The sequence below is a fragment of the Hypanus sabinus genome, chromosome 1 (genome assembly GCF_030144855.1).
Source record: "Hypanus sabinus isolate sHypSab1 chromosome 1, sHypSab1.hap1, whole genome shotgun sequence".
In the NCBI taxonomy this organism is placed as follows: domain Eukaryota; kingdom Metazoa; phylum Chordata; class Chondrichthyes; order Myliobatiformes; family Dasyatidae; genus Hypanus; species Hypanus sabinus.
Window position 1 is genome coordinate 105,534,059 of NC_082706.1, and position 16,389 is coordinate 105,550,447.

The window sequence follows — 16,389 nt, forward strand, 5'->3', positions numbered from 1 at the left end:
GGGCTGGGTGGGGGTCATAAGTAGGAGGCTATGGGTTAGGAGTCAGAGCTGGGGGAGGGATGAAGGATCAGAACCAGGTGCCTGGGGGTTAGGGGACAGTGGTCAGAGCTAGTGGGACTGATGGTCGGAGCCTTGAATCTGGGAGCCAAGAGTCAAAAAGATGGGTCAGGAGTTGAAACTTTGAGCTTAGGGTAAGTGGTCAGAGTTATCAGTCTGAAGGTCCCGGGGTTCGAGACCTCAGATACCAACCCCAAGCCAGTGAGGGATATTCTGGTACACCCTGAGGGTCAGAGATGAGGGTGACAGTATTCACTGAGAATAAAATTAGGAAATGTTGTTGATAGTGAAGGTTACCTTAGATGACGGGGATCTTGACCAGGTAGAGAAGTGGGCAAAGGAGGAGTAAATGGATTTCAATACACATAATTGTGAGGTGATGCATTTTGGAAAGTGAATCCAGCATAGGACTGAAACCGTGAATGGTAGGGAATGAGGGAATGTAGTGGAACAGAGGGATCTAGGAGTACAAGAATGTGTAGTTGAAAGCAGCATCACAGGTAGACAGGGTGATGAAAAAGGTGTCAAACATTCTGATCTCCATCAGTCTGGGCACTGAGCATAGTAGCTAGGGCATATGTTGCAGTTGTACAAGTCATTGGTAAGGCTACACTTGGAGAACACTTCTGTTGGGGTAATCCATTGTATCTGATACTCCTGATGTGCCCACTTCTACATTGGTGACATCTAATGTAGATTGAGATCTGCTTTGTCGAGCACCTTCAATCCGTCCACAAAAAGCAGGATTTCCTGGTGCCCAACCATTTTAATTCCAAGCTTTATTCCCATTTTGACATGCTGCTTCTTTACAGCCATGATGAGGCCACTCACAGACTGAAGGAGCAACACCTCATATTCCAACTGGGTGGCCTCCAACCTGATGGCATGAACATTGATTTCTCTAAGTTCAGGTAATTTTCCCCCTTCTCCTTCCATTCCCCATTCTGGTTCCACTCTCACTTCTCCTCTTCTCATCTGCCTATGATCTCCCTCTATTGCCCCTCCTCTTTCCCTTTTTCCATTGTCAAGGTGGTCACTGGCCGGACTGGACCCAGGTGCAGAGGAATGACAGACTGTTACAGTGGGTGTTGCAACAATTCAACCCAAGTGCAGAGGAACAGTGGAGGAAACAAGAAGTTGTACATAGGAATACAAACAAAGCATTGGAGGCATGACTGAGCAACATCATGAGGCAAATTACTCTCCACAAACACAGTATTAAACGAGAGTCTCCTTCAAATAATCACAGCATGTGTGAAACCTGTGCCAGTCACAATTAACTTGACCAGATTAAACAGAAAGCACAAGGGCTTAATGATTCATGTTATAACACCAATTAGTAAACACAAGTGCTCGAGAAACCCAATGGTCCATGGCATGAAAGCTGTAGAGGCCTACAGGGCTCATGACAAACAAGAGAAAATCTGCAGATACTGGAAATCCAAGCAACATTCACAAAATGCTGGAGGAACTCAGCAGGCTGGGCAGCACTTATGCAAAAGAGTAGGGTCTTGGCCCAGATCTGTTCCATAGATGCTGCCTGGCCTGCTGAGTTCCTCCAGTATTTTGTGGGCTCATGACATCCACTCTCCTCTCCTATTAGATTATTTATTCTTCAGCCCTTTATCTTTTCTACTTATCACCTCCTATTTCTCCTTCCTGCACCCACCTGGCTTCACCTGTCACCTTCTAGCTGTACTCCTTCCCCTCCCCCTCTTCTTATTCAGGCTTTGTCTCCCCTCCTTTTCAGTTCTGATGAAGGGTCTCAGCCTGAAATGTTGACTGTTTATTCACTTCCATTGATGCTGCCTGACCTGAAGACCACCTGCAGCATTTTGTGTGTATGTTGTTTGCAGTACTGTGTACAGTTTTTGTTACCTTTTTATAGTGGTTAAAGTGGAAGGAGAGCAGAAAGGATTTACAGGGGTAGAAGATCTGAGGTGTAGGGGGAGGTTGGCCAGGCTGGGTTGTTATTTCTTGGAATGTTGAGGAATGACCCTTAAAATGATGAGAAGCATAGTTAAGATGGATGGATGGTAAGATGGATTTTTTCCCCCAGGGTAGGAAAGTCCAAAGTTCAGGTTTAAACTGAGAGGGAAAATATTTAAAAGTGACCTAAGGGGGCAACTTCTTCACCCAGAGGGTGGTGAGAATATTGAACAAGTTGCCAAAGGAAATGGTTGAAGCAGGTACAATAGTATGACCTAAGAAATACTTGGATACGTATGGAGGAGTGGGACTTAGAGGGAAATTGGTTCAATACAGGAGATTGGGACTGGCTGTGTAGACTATGGGTGGCATGGAGTGGTTGGGCTGAAGGGCAAGGATCTGTGCTGTATTGCTTTACAACTTACTGGTTGTGACTTGGTTACTCAGGGTGACTTACAAGGACTGTATTGCTCAGGGTGGGCTGTTAGAGGTCAGTTGGTTACTATAGGTGTTGCTTGAGGTGGGTTTGTTGCAGGGGGTGGGGTGAATATTGCTTGTGTATGTTGTTGGGAGCTGAGGGCTGGCTTTGGCAGAGTTTGAGTTGCCAGGGGTTTGTTGCTGGACTGCGCTGCACGCTCTGAACGTTGGGCGTGCGTGCTGTGAGCCTGGAGTACTTGCTGCGACCGCTGGTGTCACCTCTTGTCTGCATTGTGCCCTCCTCTCCTAGCGATGTTGCCGTGGTGACTGTGGCGGTTTCGGACTCAGGAGAGGAGTGCAGGGCTGGTGCCGCCGCTACGCTCGCCCGAGGCTCCGGCGCGGGCCTCGGCCTGGCCTGGCCTGCAGACAACCCTGGAATGGCGATGAAGATCCGCAGCGGCGGCAGGAGCAACCGAGGCCTGGCTGAGGAGCGGCAGCGCTGTCCGCCCGCCAAAACCAGGGTCTCGCAGAAAGGCACTAGCCCACGCCGAGACAGGCGGAGGGACTGCGCTGCCCCCGAGGCCAAGGCTGGCGGCTTGGGATTCTCCGGCAAATGGGTTTCCGGCATTGGGGAGCAGCTCGGCCTCCATGATGCAGCGATCAGCGGCCTGGGGACCACCATCCTACTCGGTGAGGGTTGGGAGTGAGAGGCAGCCTGAACAGGGGAGGATGAATGGGTGGAAGAGAGGGGAAGGGATTGTAGTGCAGAGGGTGGTGGGTTGATGCAGGTGAAATAGGAGGGGCTGGGGATCGAGGTATGGGAGAAGGAGGGGTGGGATAGAGAAAAGGGGACGGCAGGAGTTTGAAAAGGGAGATGAAGATAGGGAGGGAGGTGGTGGGGTCGAGAGGGATTGAAGAAAAAGCGACAGGATGGGAAAGAGGAGGAGGAAAGGGAAGTTAGTGAGATAGTGAGGAGGACAAGGTGGGTGGGGAGGAAGCAGGTAAAAGAAGCTGTGTTAGTTGGAGGGAATGCAGTTAGTTGAGGTGGAGTAGAAATGTAACGGAGTGAGCCGAGCAGGGTAGGAGGGGTAAATGCAGTTGCAGGGAGTGGTGGAAGGACAGACAGCGAGGGGATAGGTAACGAGAATTAACTCATTTTCATTCTGGTCTGTACAATCAGCTTTTATTGGGAAACAAAACTGGTGGTAAAATGTGGGATATTTAAAAAAAATCAGATCCTTATTGATCATTTGCATCCCTCTCTCATAGCTATCATCGTGGGAATTTTGCATTGGTGAGTATATTATGATTTGCTTAAAGTTATCAAAGCTGCTGTTTGAGTGCAGAATCCAGTGACATTTTAGTTTTGTCAAAATGCATTAATGTCAAACTGACTATAGCTATCCTTGTGAAAGAAAATAAAATGTTCGTCATTATATACCAATATTCAGTCTCCTTTAATAAGCTGGATAAGTGTCAAATTCTGTCACAAACAATGCCTGGGTAGTTTGGTACAATTGCATAGACAGTGTGGCCATTTTTTAGGTACAGGAGTGAAACTAAGTGTGGTCTGCTGTTGTATTTCATCCACTTCAGTGTTTTTCATGTTGTGCATTCAGAGATGATCTTCTGCACTCCACTGTTGTAACAGGTGGTTATTTGAGTTACTGTCTCCTTCCCATCTGTTTGAACCAATTTGGCCATTCTCCTTTGATTACTCTTATTAACTGCCACTCACTGGATTTTTTTGTTGTTTTTCGCACCTTTCTCTAAACTCTGTTAAAATCATAAGTTTGTGAGATACTCAAACCACCCTGTCTGACACGAACAATCATTCAATGATCAGAGTCATTTCCTCTCCATTCTGATATTTGGTCTGAACCACATGAACATGTTTACATTTTTTATGCAATGAGTTCTTGCCTCATTGGCTGATTAGATATTTGCTTTAACAAGCAGGTGTACCTAATAATGTGGCCACGGAGTGTATACAGGCAAGTGAATTGGAGATAAGAGGATGCAGAATATAATAAAAGGATGGTTTTATTACTTGGATTCAGATTCAGTTTATTGTCATTTAGAAACCACAAATGCAATGCAGTTAAAAAATGAGACAACGTTCCCCCAGAATGATATCACAAAAGCATATGACAAAACAGACTACACCAGAAATCCACGTAACATTTGGCAATCCCCAATCCAGAGTCCGGAGAGGCTGCTGCATATTAATATTGTGCTACCGTCTAGCGCGTTCCCCAGAAAGGAGCTCCAAATCCACCAGACAAAAACTAAAGCTACAAGACCTGCACAAAACCACATAATTACAACAGTGCAAACAATAGCATAATTGATTAAAAAAAAACAGACTATGGGCACAGTAAAAATAGTCCAAGATGTTAAAGGACTGTAAGTTCAAAAGAAATCACCACAGTTTCCACAAGTCCCCAGGGTCCTGACAGACTCGCCATCCCACGCCGGCGGCAGAAGGGAGTACCCCTGCTATGGACTTCCAAGGTGCTGCCGGACGCAGCCTCGCAGACGCAGCACACAATGGAAGCTCCGTCGAAACCAGCCTCGCAGACGTAGCACACACCAAAAGCGACCTGAGTCCGTCGAACCTCGGAGCCGCCGACCATCCCCTCCGGCACAGCTTCTCCGAGCTCCATCCTCTGCCGAATGTATTAAGACGGCCCTGCTAACGGCCATCGGCAACACGACTCCGAGGACTGGGTGCCTGTTCTTCCCAGCAGCGTCCCGGACCTCACAACAACAGCAGCAGCAATGATAAAAGTCTTCCTGGAATTTCCCGATGTTTCTCCGTGCTTCCACATACGTTTTCAATCGATTATGATTGCACAGGGCACCCCACTTCACAAAAAACAGATAATCAGTTCTGGATGACCTATTAGGTGAAAAAGATCTTTGGATTCAACATCAAATTTATTTTTCTGGGAGAAATTGGGAAACTTGAACTAGAGAGCTGAGCATATCATTTTCCCATCTTTCTCAATAATTTGCTGCAGTTTGTTATCAAATGAATTAGTGGCTTTTTTTTAGGAGATGCAGGGTTTTTAAAAGTAGGAACATTTATTTCCTCTGAATTTTGCTGAAATGTGTTCGGTCATATAATTTGAGTGCGATTGATTCCAGCAGGATACTGAGGGATATTTTAGTATTTATTTTGTACGAAGTTTGGTCAGATAAGAGAGCTAACAAATAATACCAAAGAGGTCAGATAAATGTTTGAGATGGTGGAAGGAGCTTTGCATTGAAAAAAATCAAAATACTTTCTAAACAGGAACAGTAGGAGGACTGGAGAGGGAGACTCAAAGTATAGAAGTTGAGTTAACCTTTATTGTTGGCTTGATCTTGGAGTCTATAATCGAAGAAACTTAACTGAATAAAGCCAAACTAAGTCAATATTAGTTTATTAGTGAAACTTGTATTTGATAATTTACCTGTGTTCCTTTGAGGATATGACAAGCAGATTTGATAGAAGGGAACCAGTGATAGTAGTGTATTTGGAATTTCCAAATGCATTCCATAAAGTGCCATCCAAAAGGCTGTTGCACACGATGAGTTGTAACACCGAAGGAAGTGTGGTTTGATGATTGGATATTTCATAGAAAGTGCAAAGTCAGAATAAATAGGTCTTTCTCAGGCCCCTACTTATTTAGTATGGAAGAGGGAGTGGTGTGTAAGGTATCCAAGTTTGCTGATGACATAGAGGCAGTGGAAGTATGTGCAATAATGAACTTATTTGAATTCTGCTGTAGGATGTAGAAGGCAAAAAAATTCAGCAGATGAAGTTTAATGTCGAAGGGCATTGACAGAGAATTTTCAAAACATAATTCTATTTAGTGCTGTATTATCAGGTAACTGAAGGAAAAGATTCAGAGTTGTTCCCAAAACTACTTTGGCAAAGTGTAGTATTCCCACTGACACCTCAGAATCTCTGGCCTGTGATTCTGAAAATGGAGACATTGCATTTTGGATGATGTTGAGCCCATTGACTGGGACACATAGAGCTTGGTGTAAATGACAGAAGGAGTATGCCTCCTCCCAACCGCCATTTCTCTCTGGCACTTCCTGATCCCCCTGCAACAAATGTCCTAGTTTATTAGCCATGCAATAAGCCACAGCACAGGGGTGGAATCAAATTGCCTTCAACTCCGCAGGAGTGCTGAGACTAAGGAACTGAAAGCTAGTTAGTCCTCTTCAGATTGCTTACATTGCAGTGTGCTCAGTGTCAAGGGCAGGGCTCTGTTGGTCATTCTTTAATATTTTCTTCTTTGTGCAGGATTATGGGTGATTTGCATCATTCTACTCTAATCCTGCAAGTTCAGAGACAACTGATGAGACTCGCAATCACTGCCACAGGCAATGGGTAGTTTGTGTGGTGAAGTCTCTGTCATTTATACTGGGCTCTGTTGGCTCCAGACAAATAATATCAGTCCTTGGTGCCATGCTGCGCACTACTTCTCAACTTCCAATGGTCATGTTACAGTTTTCACATGAGTTGGTAGTGTTATTAAATTTATTTCAAAGTGGCTTTGAAAATATCCTTGAATCCTTTTCACTGCCTAACTGGTAATCTTCTGACAGAACTCAGAATAAGGTGTCTGTTGGATGTCTGGAGTCAGGCACATGAAGGACTAGACCTGCTCCTCATTGTCAACTGTATGTAATTAGGGCCTAACTGCCAGGGATGTTGGCCTGGGAGAGATTCACTGATTCACTTGCTTGTTCATTGGATTTGGAAGGTTTTGTGGAGCTTGAGTTGGTGGAATCTCCTCTTCACTCATTTCTTCAGACAGCCAGTGATAGTCTTGGTACATTGGACTTCCTTGTCTTTGCCCTTCCTGAGGGCTGGAGATGAGTAGTGGACCATGCTTGCCAGGATCTTGCGGTGTAACTTTTTATGGAGGTTGCATTGTACAGTGGGGGCAGCTTTGTAGAGGACCATTGTTTTGAAGATGTTAATATGAGGTCCATCATCTCTGACACTTCACTGAAAGAGTTGGCAGTGTCTTTGAGCTGGGCTTCTGTGTCGATAATCTAAAGTCACAACTGGGTTGGTAGCATTGTTGAAAGAGACTTTCTGGTATAAATAAACCAGGTAACTTCAAACCTATTTAGACAGGCAGACAGCTTCTTAGCATCTTAATTCAAAATAATTTCCGAGACATTCAAAATGCGGAAAGTATTTTAGAAAAGTCATTACAAATCTGTCAAACGACTTGTGCAAGACAATTGTGTGTGCATGAGAGAAAGATTTGTGGCTGGTATTTCTGTGGGATATCAGAATCTCACCGTTAACAAAGCTTTGCAATCAATGAGGTATGCTTGATGTATAGTCACTCGTGTAGGGAATACAGAAGCTAATTTGGGCACCAAGGTCCAACAAAATCAGTATTATGATAATGTCCAGGTCATTTATTTTTAATATTGTTGATTCTTCAAATCAGGCTCAAAACTCTGAGAAGAATCTCCTTACCAGCTATAAAGCATTGCCTTTGGGCCTTCATAATTTTTGAAGTCTGTTTCAGTTTCCAAAATATGACTGCATTTTTTGAAGTGTCATGTGAAGCAAAGTTGTATTAAACTACACCAGAGATCTAGAGGAAGTCAGATCACCCCCCACCCCTCATACTTAGGGTCTCATATGTATATCAGATCTGTGGTTCTTCTGCTGTTAATATTCTTGCTTGAGCTCCGTGTAATTGTTTTCTATCCAGTGAGAGACAAATAGATTGAAGGAATTTCTAAATTGTTTGAAAGCTAGTATCCAACTGTTTATATTCACTGGTCATTTGGTGACAGAATTGTGTATGCCTGCTGAATAAACAGCTATTTTATAGACCTTTTTTCAATTGTTGAAGTAATGTTTAAACATTGTTCTAATTTATTTCAGGTACCACATAGCCAGCCTCTTTGAAAATAATCAACATTTCTCTCATCTTTCAACATTGGAACGTGAAATGGCCTTTCGAACTGAAATGGTAAGCGTTTGATTTAGCTTATTAGTGATTAAACTCAGAGTCCCAGTGTACTCAAAGACAACAGTATGGCAATTAATTGGTAGTTTGCCAGTAGCTTGTTTTCTATGTTAGTTGATTTCTGGTCAGCAACCTTCTTTTTGATAAAGTGCATCTGGTTTCTCAAAATGAGCTGCTTTGTCAAACCAAGTTGTAAGGCAAACACAATCCGCATAGCATTTCATACTACAGACAAAATTGAATTGTAAATACCTCAGATTTTACCAATTTAATTTTGCATTTACAATGATGGTTGGTCATTGGAAGAGATTGGATGATTGGAATATTCTGACATTTTGATACAGATGCCGTGGAGGAAACCAAATTAGAGAAAATAAAGAGGACTAGTTCTGCAGTTAGCACTTCATTCTGTTCCTTGAACATTAGGGCAATGGAAACCTTGTATTTGAGCATGAAAAGAGGATGGAGAATCATCATTTTTGTTTGCAAACAGAAAAACTATAGAAAATTGGCCTTATTGGCCTCAGAAAGACATGTTTTCTTTCAGGTTTGATGTGGTTCCATGGCACTATGTGGAGCTAGTCTGAGCTTTTCCTTCAACTGTGTTCTACATTTGATTGGTCAGAACTGAGTACCTTTATGGGATCAGATCTTGTTCCCACACTATATGTGGCGCATTGTGGTCTCACTATGACTGATCTCTGTTGTGTTTATTGGGATTTCTCATGTTCACCCAATGTCTTTCGTAATCCTTTCCAGTCTAAACAAAATTCAGCCGGTTTCCTTTAAGGTTATAATTCTATCCACATCCCACAGAACCTCCCCAAGTCTAACATGGAAATAAAGTAAGATGACAGAATGAGGAATTGAACTAAGACACTTGATCAATGACTGGTTAATTGTATTGTTCATCTTGGTCTTTCTCTCTATTAGATGTCATTGCAGGTAGTGTTAAGAAACAGTAACTGAGGTATTCAGCACATTGGCTCAGTGAATTTGGAACTGTTTAAGGATGAACAGATGAAATGGTAATTTGGTAGTTTAGTAATGTCTAAAGTAAATTTATTAACCTTGCCTACAAATCATCATTGTTCATTTAGAAATGAAAACTATTTATAATGTATGTATGTGGAGGGAGGTTGGAATAATCTTTGAATGAGAATAGTTAATCTGATATTTTAAAAATCTGGATATACAATCAATTGAAATATTGGTTACAATGCAGAATGAGTAGTTTTTAATACCGTTCTGTAATAGGAATAAACTTTAGCAAGCTAGAGTTGCATGAAGTATTCTTTCCACAATATGTTTGCACAGTGAGCTGGAGTTCATTGTTCCCTTGACATTTCTGGTTTGTTTTTCAAAGTCTGTTTTGGACATGTTGGAGTTTATCTTAGTTATATTGACATAATGCTTTAAAATATTTTCTCATTTTAGGGATTGTATTATTCGTTCTTTAAGACCATTATAGAGGCACCTTCATATTTTGAAGGTTTAATTTCCATAATGAACGATTGTTTGACTGAATATCCTTTGGTTATCAACACCTTGAAGCGGTTCAATCTTTATCCAGAGGTTGGTAATCTCCTGAAAGAATTTATTATTTTCATGACATCTGGTTCTGAATGACAATGCATCAAATTCTGTTTATTCATCAGTATAAAGATTAAAACAGGCAGAAAACTAGCTGACATTTAGGAAAGTTCTTTAATGTTCTCCCATCCTGCCCTGCTGTTGCACAAATTCCACATTATTTAAAACAGCATTCCCTAATGTAGGCTTGTCCATGATCCTGCACATGCAGCATCCTTACTCTTTCCTCATCAATCTCAACTCTAGTTTACTGTGTCTCCTATTCTTCCTGGGAACTTGATTCATGCATATTCCTGCTTGCCCATCAAATGGAATCTTAACATTTCCTGTGTCTCTGTTGCTCAATGCAGAGTTGGTTATTTTGTGACTTGCATTGGCTGCTGTAAGGTAGGTAGCAACAGTTTATTTGCCACAAGTGCCACAAGTGAATTTTTGCCAAGGGGTGAAATGTTGCAAGCAGTAATTAGAGTAGAAATATTGGTTGATAAACTCGTAGATGTCACTACACTTGAATTAATGCCTCCAGCTCCATAATATTTCCGTGCACTGACAGAAAAGCACCAAAGTCCTTATTTTGCATTGATATGGTATTGCTTCACTACTGTGGTGCCATGCACTTCAGTGTTTAAGTCTTGGGTGGGTTGCAAACCCTCAGCCTTCTGCCATACATTTGCTATTAACATGCATCATTATAATTGCTTTTTTCAAAAAAGTTGGATATTGTTGACAATAGTGATTTCCTCTCGTTTGCCAATTTTTGGGTGACTGTAGTCAGGTGCTATCAGGAATTTATTCAATGCTTGGGTGATGAACCCTATTACAGGGATTGGAAGGGGTAATGTTCTTGAGCCTGTTTAAGCTATTACTTCCAGCTATCACTTAGTGAAATCTATCTAAAGAGAAATAGTTTGCATAAAACTGAGCCCTGTGTAAAGGGTAAACCTGACTCTTTTGCTTTGGTAGGTAGTGTTGGCTAGCTGGTACCGCATTTACATTGCTTCTGCAGATTTTCTTGGCATTCCAACCAAAATATGTTGGCGTGTAGACAGAGGTCAGGGTTTCACTCCTGTGGAGAGCTGTGAAGGTAAGTCATTACGTGTACTTCAGAACCTGCTTTGGAGTATTTATGTGGTAATAAGCTTAAAATATGATTTTATTTTGTTCAACAGGAATGGGCGACCCTGCCTACTTTTATGTCACATTTGTTTTTATTTTAAATGGGTTCATGATGTCACTATTTTTCATCTATGGAACATACTTGAGGTAAGCATATATTCCAGTACCATTAATAGATGAATCTGCTACACGTTGTTCTGGGCCAGTGACTTGCTCTGCCCAACTAGAGGATTCAGTCATTTAGCAATGAACCAGTAACTGTGGGAATGTCATGGAAGAAATTACCTAAAATTTCCTTTGGGATCAACAGTATTTTTTTTTAATCAATGAAATTCTTGTTGATATATACATTTGTGTATTTAGGCTGCAATTAATATGTTAATAACTGTGTAAAGTATATTTTAGGAGGCTGCATTAGTTTGAAAAATCTCACATTTCCTTGGAAGTGTTGATGCAGTGAGATTGTGGCCAGTATTTTCCTATTTTCTGGTGAAATCCAGATGTCCAAATCACCTACAAAAATCTACTTCTTTGACTTATTATCTTCAGATCTGTATTGGTGCCAAATTTTGTGTGCTAATATTCCAGAGGAACACCTTGGGACATTTTATTGGGTTAAAGGTATTTTATCATCCTTCAGGATTATTCCAGAGAGGAAAATCTGACCTGGGAAGTTGAACCAACTGGTCTCTTTCATCACCAAACATGGACTTAGGCTAAAAGGTTGGCATCTGTGCTGCTCCTAACAGATGTGTCTTTCATTCCCTTTCTGCATCTCCTGTCAGTTCTAAACAAAGAAATAATCAGACATATTACTTATGAGAAAGTGCATTTCTTATAGGCCCTTACCCCCCCCCCCCCACAGACTTTACTGCTTCCCCCATTGAAAACTGAATCTCTACTGCAGTTTGTTGTTTTGTTGAGGAGAGATGGTTGGGGGGAGGGGGTGGGTAGGTAGCACAGTGGCATAGCTGTTGTTTCATAGTTTTGGTGATCCAGGTTCGATTCTGACCTCTGGCGCTATCTGTGTGAATTTTGCATGTTCTCCCTGTGAAAACAATGAAGTATTTACTAGTAAGTTAATTGGTAATGTGGTGGGTGATGGAATTGTTGGGAATATGGGGGGTGGTGGATGTCTCCCAAGTGTTAATGTAAAGGCCTGGCATTTGTCCTTATGTTCCTTTTTCTTTTTTGCATATGTAGTGAAGCTCCTTTTGTATATATTTTTTATATTCTGGTTTTATATTTCCTAATATTTGCTAACTGATATCTTCCATTATTTTATCAGTTTCTTTAGTCTTTGCCACATTTTAAAGTGCTCCCAGTCCCCATACTTCCTGCTATTTGTGGCAAATTTATAACCGTCTTTATTGAATATAGTTTTTAATTTCTCATATCGGCCAGAGATAGACTACATGTTTCTTTTTACAAATTGTATAGTATTTCTTTAGATGCCAGCCATTGCTGTCAAAACCTTTTAGTGTAGTTTCCGAGCCAACCATGTTCTTTTCGCCTCTTACGTTTTTGTTGTTCCTTTGGTTCAGAATGAAAACAAAAATTGTGTAAATCTTATTTCTCTATTTTGAATAATTCATTGCACCAAAAGGCAAACAGCTTGGGTAGGATGTGGAAGTGAAGGGAGAAGTAAACTGCCTGTGATGTATTAGCATCTCCTGTCTGTTCTGTAAGATGTACACAGTCCGAATCAGTTTGCATATCTAATTATCATGGCAATAACCACTCCTTGGAGTTCCTGCACTGCAGGCATTTCTCTTTTAAAATGTTAATCCATCTGGCAATTTTCTAATACCTCAAGTTTAGCAGAAGTGGTTTCTAATGGTTCAGTGTTTAAAATCTAGAGCTTTGGCATTTTTCAGCAACTGCAAGGAATCTTCCAATGGCTTTATTTAAAAGCTTTCACACTTTCACTCACTAATCAGAAGTAAATCTGGATTTTTCCACATTGTATGTAGGTCAAAACATATCCATATTTCATTTTTGGTCCTCAGAATTTGCATTTTCATTGAGCTTTTTTGTTTTTGGATTGTTTTAGTTTACTTTTAGAGCTGGTTTTGGTAATCTAACACAAGGAGTGGAAAATCCTCTTGGATTTAATTTCCTGTTAAGAATTCACTCTCTTTCAGTGTCTTTGCTCCCGGATCTTACAATCTCACTTCCTGAAGCGCTAATCAGTTTTTTAGATTGGAACTGTTGTTCGCATGGCACAGATTTTTAATCCTCTGAAGTAGTTCTTCTTTAAATAGTTTAATGAAATTCCTGGTATTTTACCAGGCAGAGAGGCAGTAGCATGGGAACTTCTGTCAATTTGTGAACTCACTTATATAATAAGCAAATGTAGTTTCATTTCATAGCTTGTAACACCAGTCAGCCATTCTTGTCTGGCGAGTAGTGTCAGGATTGGTCTCCTTTCGGATTAACCGGGTCACAGTATGAACGTTCCTGACTCGACTCTTGTTTTTTTTTAAGAGGCCGCATGGCTAGCTCGGTGCTCAACTTGGCACAGATGGAAAGCGTGCTCGGGGGATTGTAGTTGTTTGATGGGAATAGCTATGAAAAAATTAATAGTATTTGGTTGTCTCTTCCTTCTGACCTTCTCCATTCCCAATCATTCCTCAATGCTGTCAGGGAGGAGGAAGTATCAGATAGAATCAGTCTGTTAAATCTATAACAAATGGTGCAGAATGCATTGAGCATCATGTTAAATGTTATTTTAATCTCATTTGGCTTTGGATGTTATTGACAGGACTAGCATTCACTGCTGGTCCCCAATGGCTGTGAGAAGATGGTGTTTATCTGCTGGAATGTAAATCAAAAGAAGTGTAGATTCTGTACTTCTGAAATGAAACTAGAAAAGTTTGGAAGCACTCACCAGGTCAGGTGACATCTGCGGAGTGATATTGAGTTAACTTTTAGCTCATTGACCCATCATCAGATTGAACTTTGTCATTGTGCTTTCAGAACTGAATGGCTAACTGGGCCACCTTAGAGTAATTGTGAATCAAACAGATTCTGCCTGGAGATGTATTTATGCTAGATTGGTGAAGGGACAGCAACTGTCCTCCTTTGCCCATTAGTGAGTTAGATTAGTTTATAGAACCATAGAACATTACAGCACAGAAACAGGCCTTTTGGTCCTTCTTGGCTACGCCGAACCATTTTTCTGCCTAGTCCCACTGACCTGCACCTGGACCATATCCCTCCATACACCTCTCATCCATGTACCTGTTCAAGTCTTTCTTAAATGTTAAAAGTGAGCCTGCATTTACTACTTCATCTGGCAGCTCATTCCACACTCCTACCACTCTCTGTGTGAAGGGGTCCCCCCTAATGTTCCATTGAAACTTTCCCCCCTTCACCCTTAACCCATGTCCTCTGGTTTTTTTCTCCCCTAGCCTCAGTGGAAAAAGCCTGCTTGCATTCACTCTATCTATACCCATCATAATTTTATATACCTCTATCAAATCTCCCCTCATTCTTCTACGCTCCATGGAATAAAGTCCTAACCGATTCAACCTTTCTCTGTAACTCAGTTTCTCAAGTCCCAGCAACATCCTTGTAAACCTTCTCTGCACTCTTTCAACCTTATTAATATCCTTCCTGTAATTCAGTGACCAAAACTGCGCATAAACTTTGGTAGTTATGCTATTCTGCGGATATTCAGAATTTAAGTTGATGCATCCCTCCAATGTTATATGAACTTGTTCCTCCTGATTACTGATCTCTCTAGTAGACAGTCTACTGGTTTTGCAATTCTTTAGTGCTTTTCTTAGTCTTAAGATGGCACAAAGCTCTTTTCAATTGATGATGTGAGATCCCTGTTCCAGAGGAAAGATAGCAACCAAACCTATGCAGAAATGTGTTAAGAAGCAAGCAGTGTCTTTAGTTTTGTAACTTGATTGAGAGATCAAAATTGACTATAGAATAATTCACATTCTCTTCAAAATACTTCCTGTAATCTTACACTGGGTGGGCAGGTGAGACCCTCCTTTTTCTTATCTTTCTGCTGTGCTTTGGCAGCTTCATCCTAAAACTGTCAGCTTCCTTGTGCTGTTTGACAACTTGTCACCTTTAGGACCATCTCCTGGGTATTCGAGATTCAGTGCTAGTTGTGAAGAGATTTCCTCACACTAAGCTATTATTTAAAATTCTAGCCACATACTGAATTTCCCAACTACTGACTCTAATATCCTGGATATTGTCTGACGCCGATCCAGATTCATGATAATTCTTATAAAGGCTGACCTTGATGAGATCTAGACTGGTGATCCAATAATGTAGTTACCCTGCTAATCACCCTGTATGTTTAGACATGCATAAAAGAAGTCTGCATTTGGAAAGCCCTGTGAAGACTTGGTATTATATAAAATGTGAATTCCAGAATTGTAGAAAGTTACAACAGAGAAGAAGGCCATTTGGCCAATTGGAGAAACTCAGGTCAGGCAGCATCTGTCAGAACTTGCATCATACACTGGGGTGCTCTCTTCAGTTACCAGGTGAGGTAACTGTAGCCTTTGGCCAGGAGGAGATGCTGTCAGGTGTTCCTTATTTGAAAAAGGAGATATTGCTTTGGAGGCAGTGCAGAGGAGGTTCACCAGGTTGATTACAAAGAGGAAGGGGCTTAGATTATGAAGAGAGATTGAGTCGCCTGGGACCGTACTCGCTGGAATACAGAAGAATGAGAGGAGATCTTATAGAAACATATAAAATTATGAAAGAGATAGATAAGATAGAGGCAAGAAAGTTTTTTTCACTGGTAGATGAGACTAGGACTAGGGGACATCACCTCAAGATTCTGGGGAATAGATTTAGGATGGAGAAGAGGAGGAACTGCTTTTCCCAGAGAGTGGTGAATCTGGAATTCTCTGCCTAGTGAAGCAATGGAGGCTACCTCAGTAAATATATTTAAGACAGAGTTGGATAGATTTTTGCATAGTAGGGGAATTGAGGTTATGGGGAAGAGACAGGTAGGTGGAGATGAATCCATGGCCAGATCTTATTGAATGGCGGAGCAGGCTCGATGGGCCGGATAGCCTACTCCTCATGTTTTTATGAGCTGCTTGGTTCTTGCTCTTTTCATCAAGGCCCAACACAGACAGCAACCTCCATGCTGACCTTGCTGGGAACTCTCTATAGCCAGTCTCAACAGGGAATAGCTACGCCGGCCATCCTTTGTCCCTGCACTTCTGGACTAAGGACTGGAACTTCGGGGCCTTCCTCGCATGAGCCTCCTCGCATCCTTCCTCCCATGGTACTGTGA

At 41.6% G+C, this 16,389-nt stretch overlaps 1 protein-coding gene across 10 annotated transcripts in view; it reads left to right on the plus strand.

Annotated features, from left to right (window-relative positions):
• The first annotated feature begins 927 nt into the window (after nucleotides 1–927).
• Nucleotides 928–16,389, plus strand: part of dpy19l1l (dpy-19-like 1, like (H. sapiens)) — a 117,789-nt gene continuing 102,327 nt past the window's right edge. For all 10 annotated transcript variants that reach the window (XM_059973461.1, XM_059973469.1, XM_059973534.1 and 7 more), the window contains exons 1-7: nucleotides 928–968; nucleotides 2,714–3,093; nucleotides 3,673–3,697; nucleotides 8,318–8,405; nucleotides 9,840–9,977; nucleotides 10,959–11,079; nucleotides 11,165–11,258. In XM_059973461.1, the coding sequence (XP_059829444.1) occupies nucleotides 943–968; nucleotides 2,714–3,093; nucleotides 3,673–3,697; nucleotides 8,318–8,405; nucleotides 9,840–9,977; nucleotides 10,959–11,079; nucleotides 11,165–11,258 (872 nt within the window). In that variant the 5' untranslated portion in view covers nucleotides 928–942. The remainder of the gene's footprint in view (nucleotides 969–2,713; nucleotides 3,094–3,672; nucleotides 3,698–8,317; nucleotides 8,406–9,839; nucleotides 9,978–10,958; nucleotides 11,080–11,164; nucleotides 11,259–16,389) is intronic.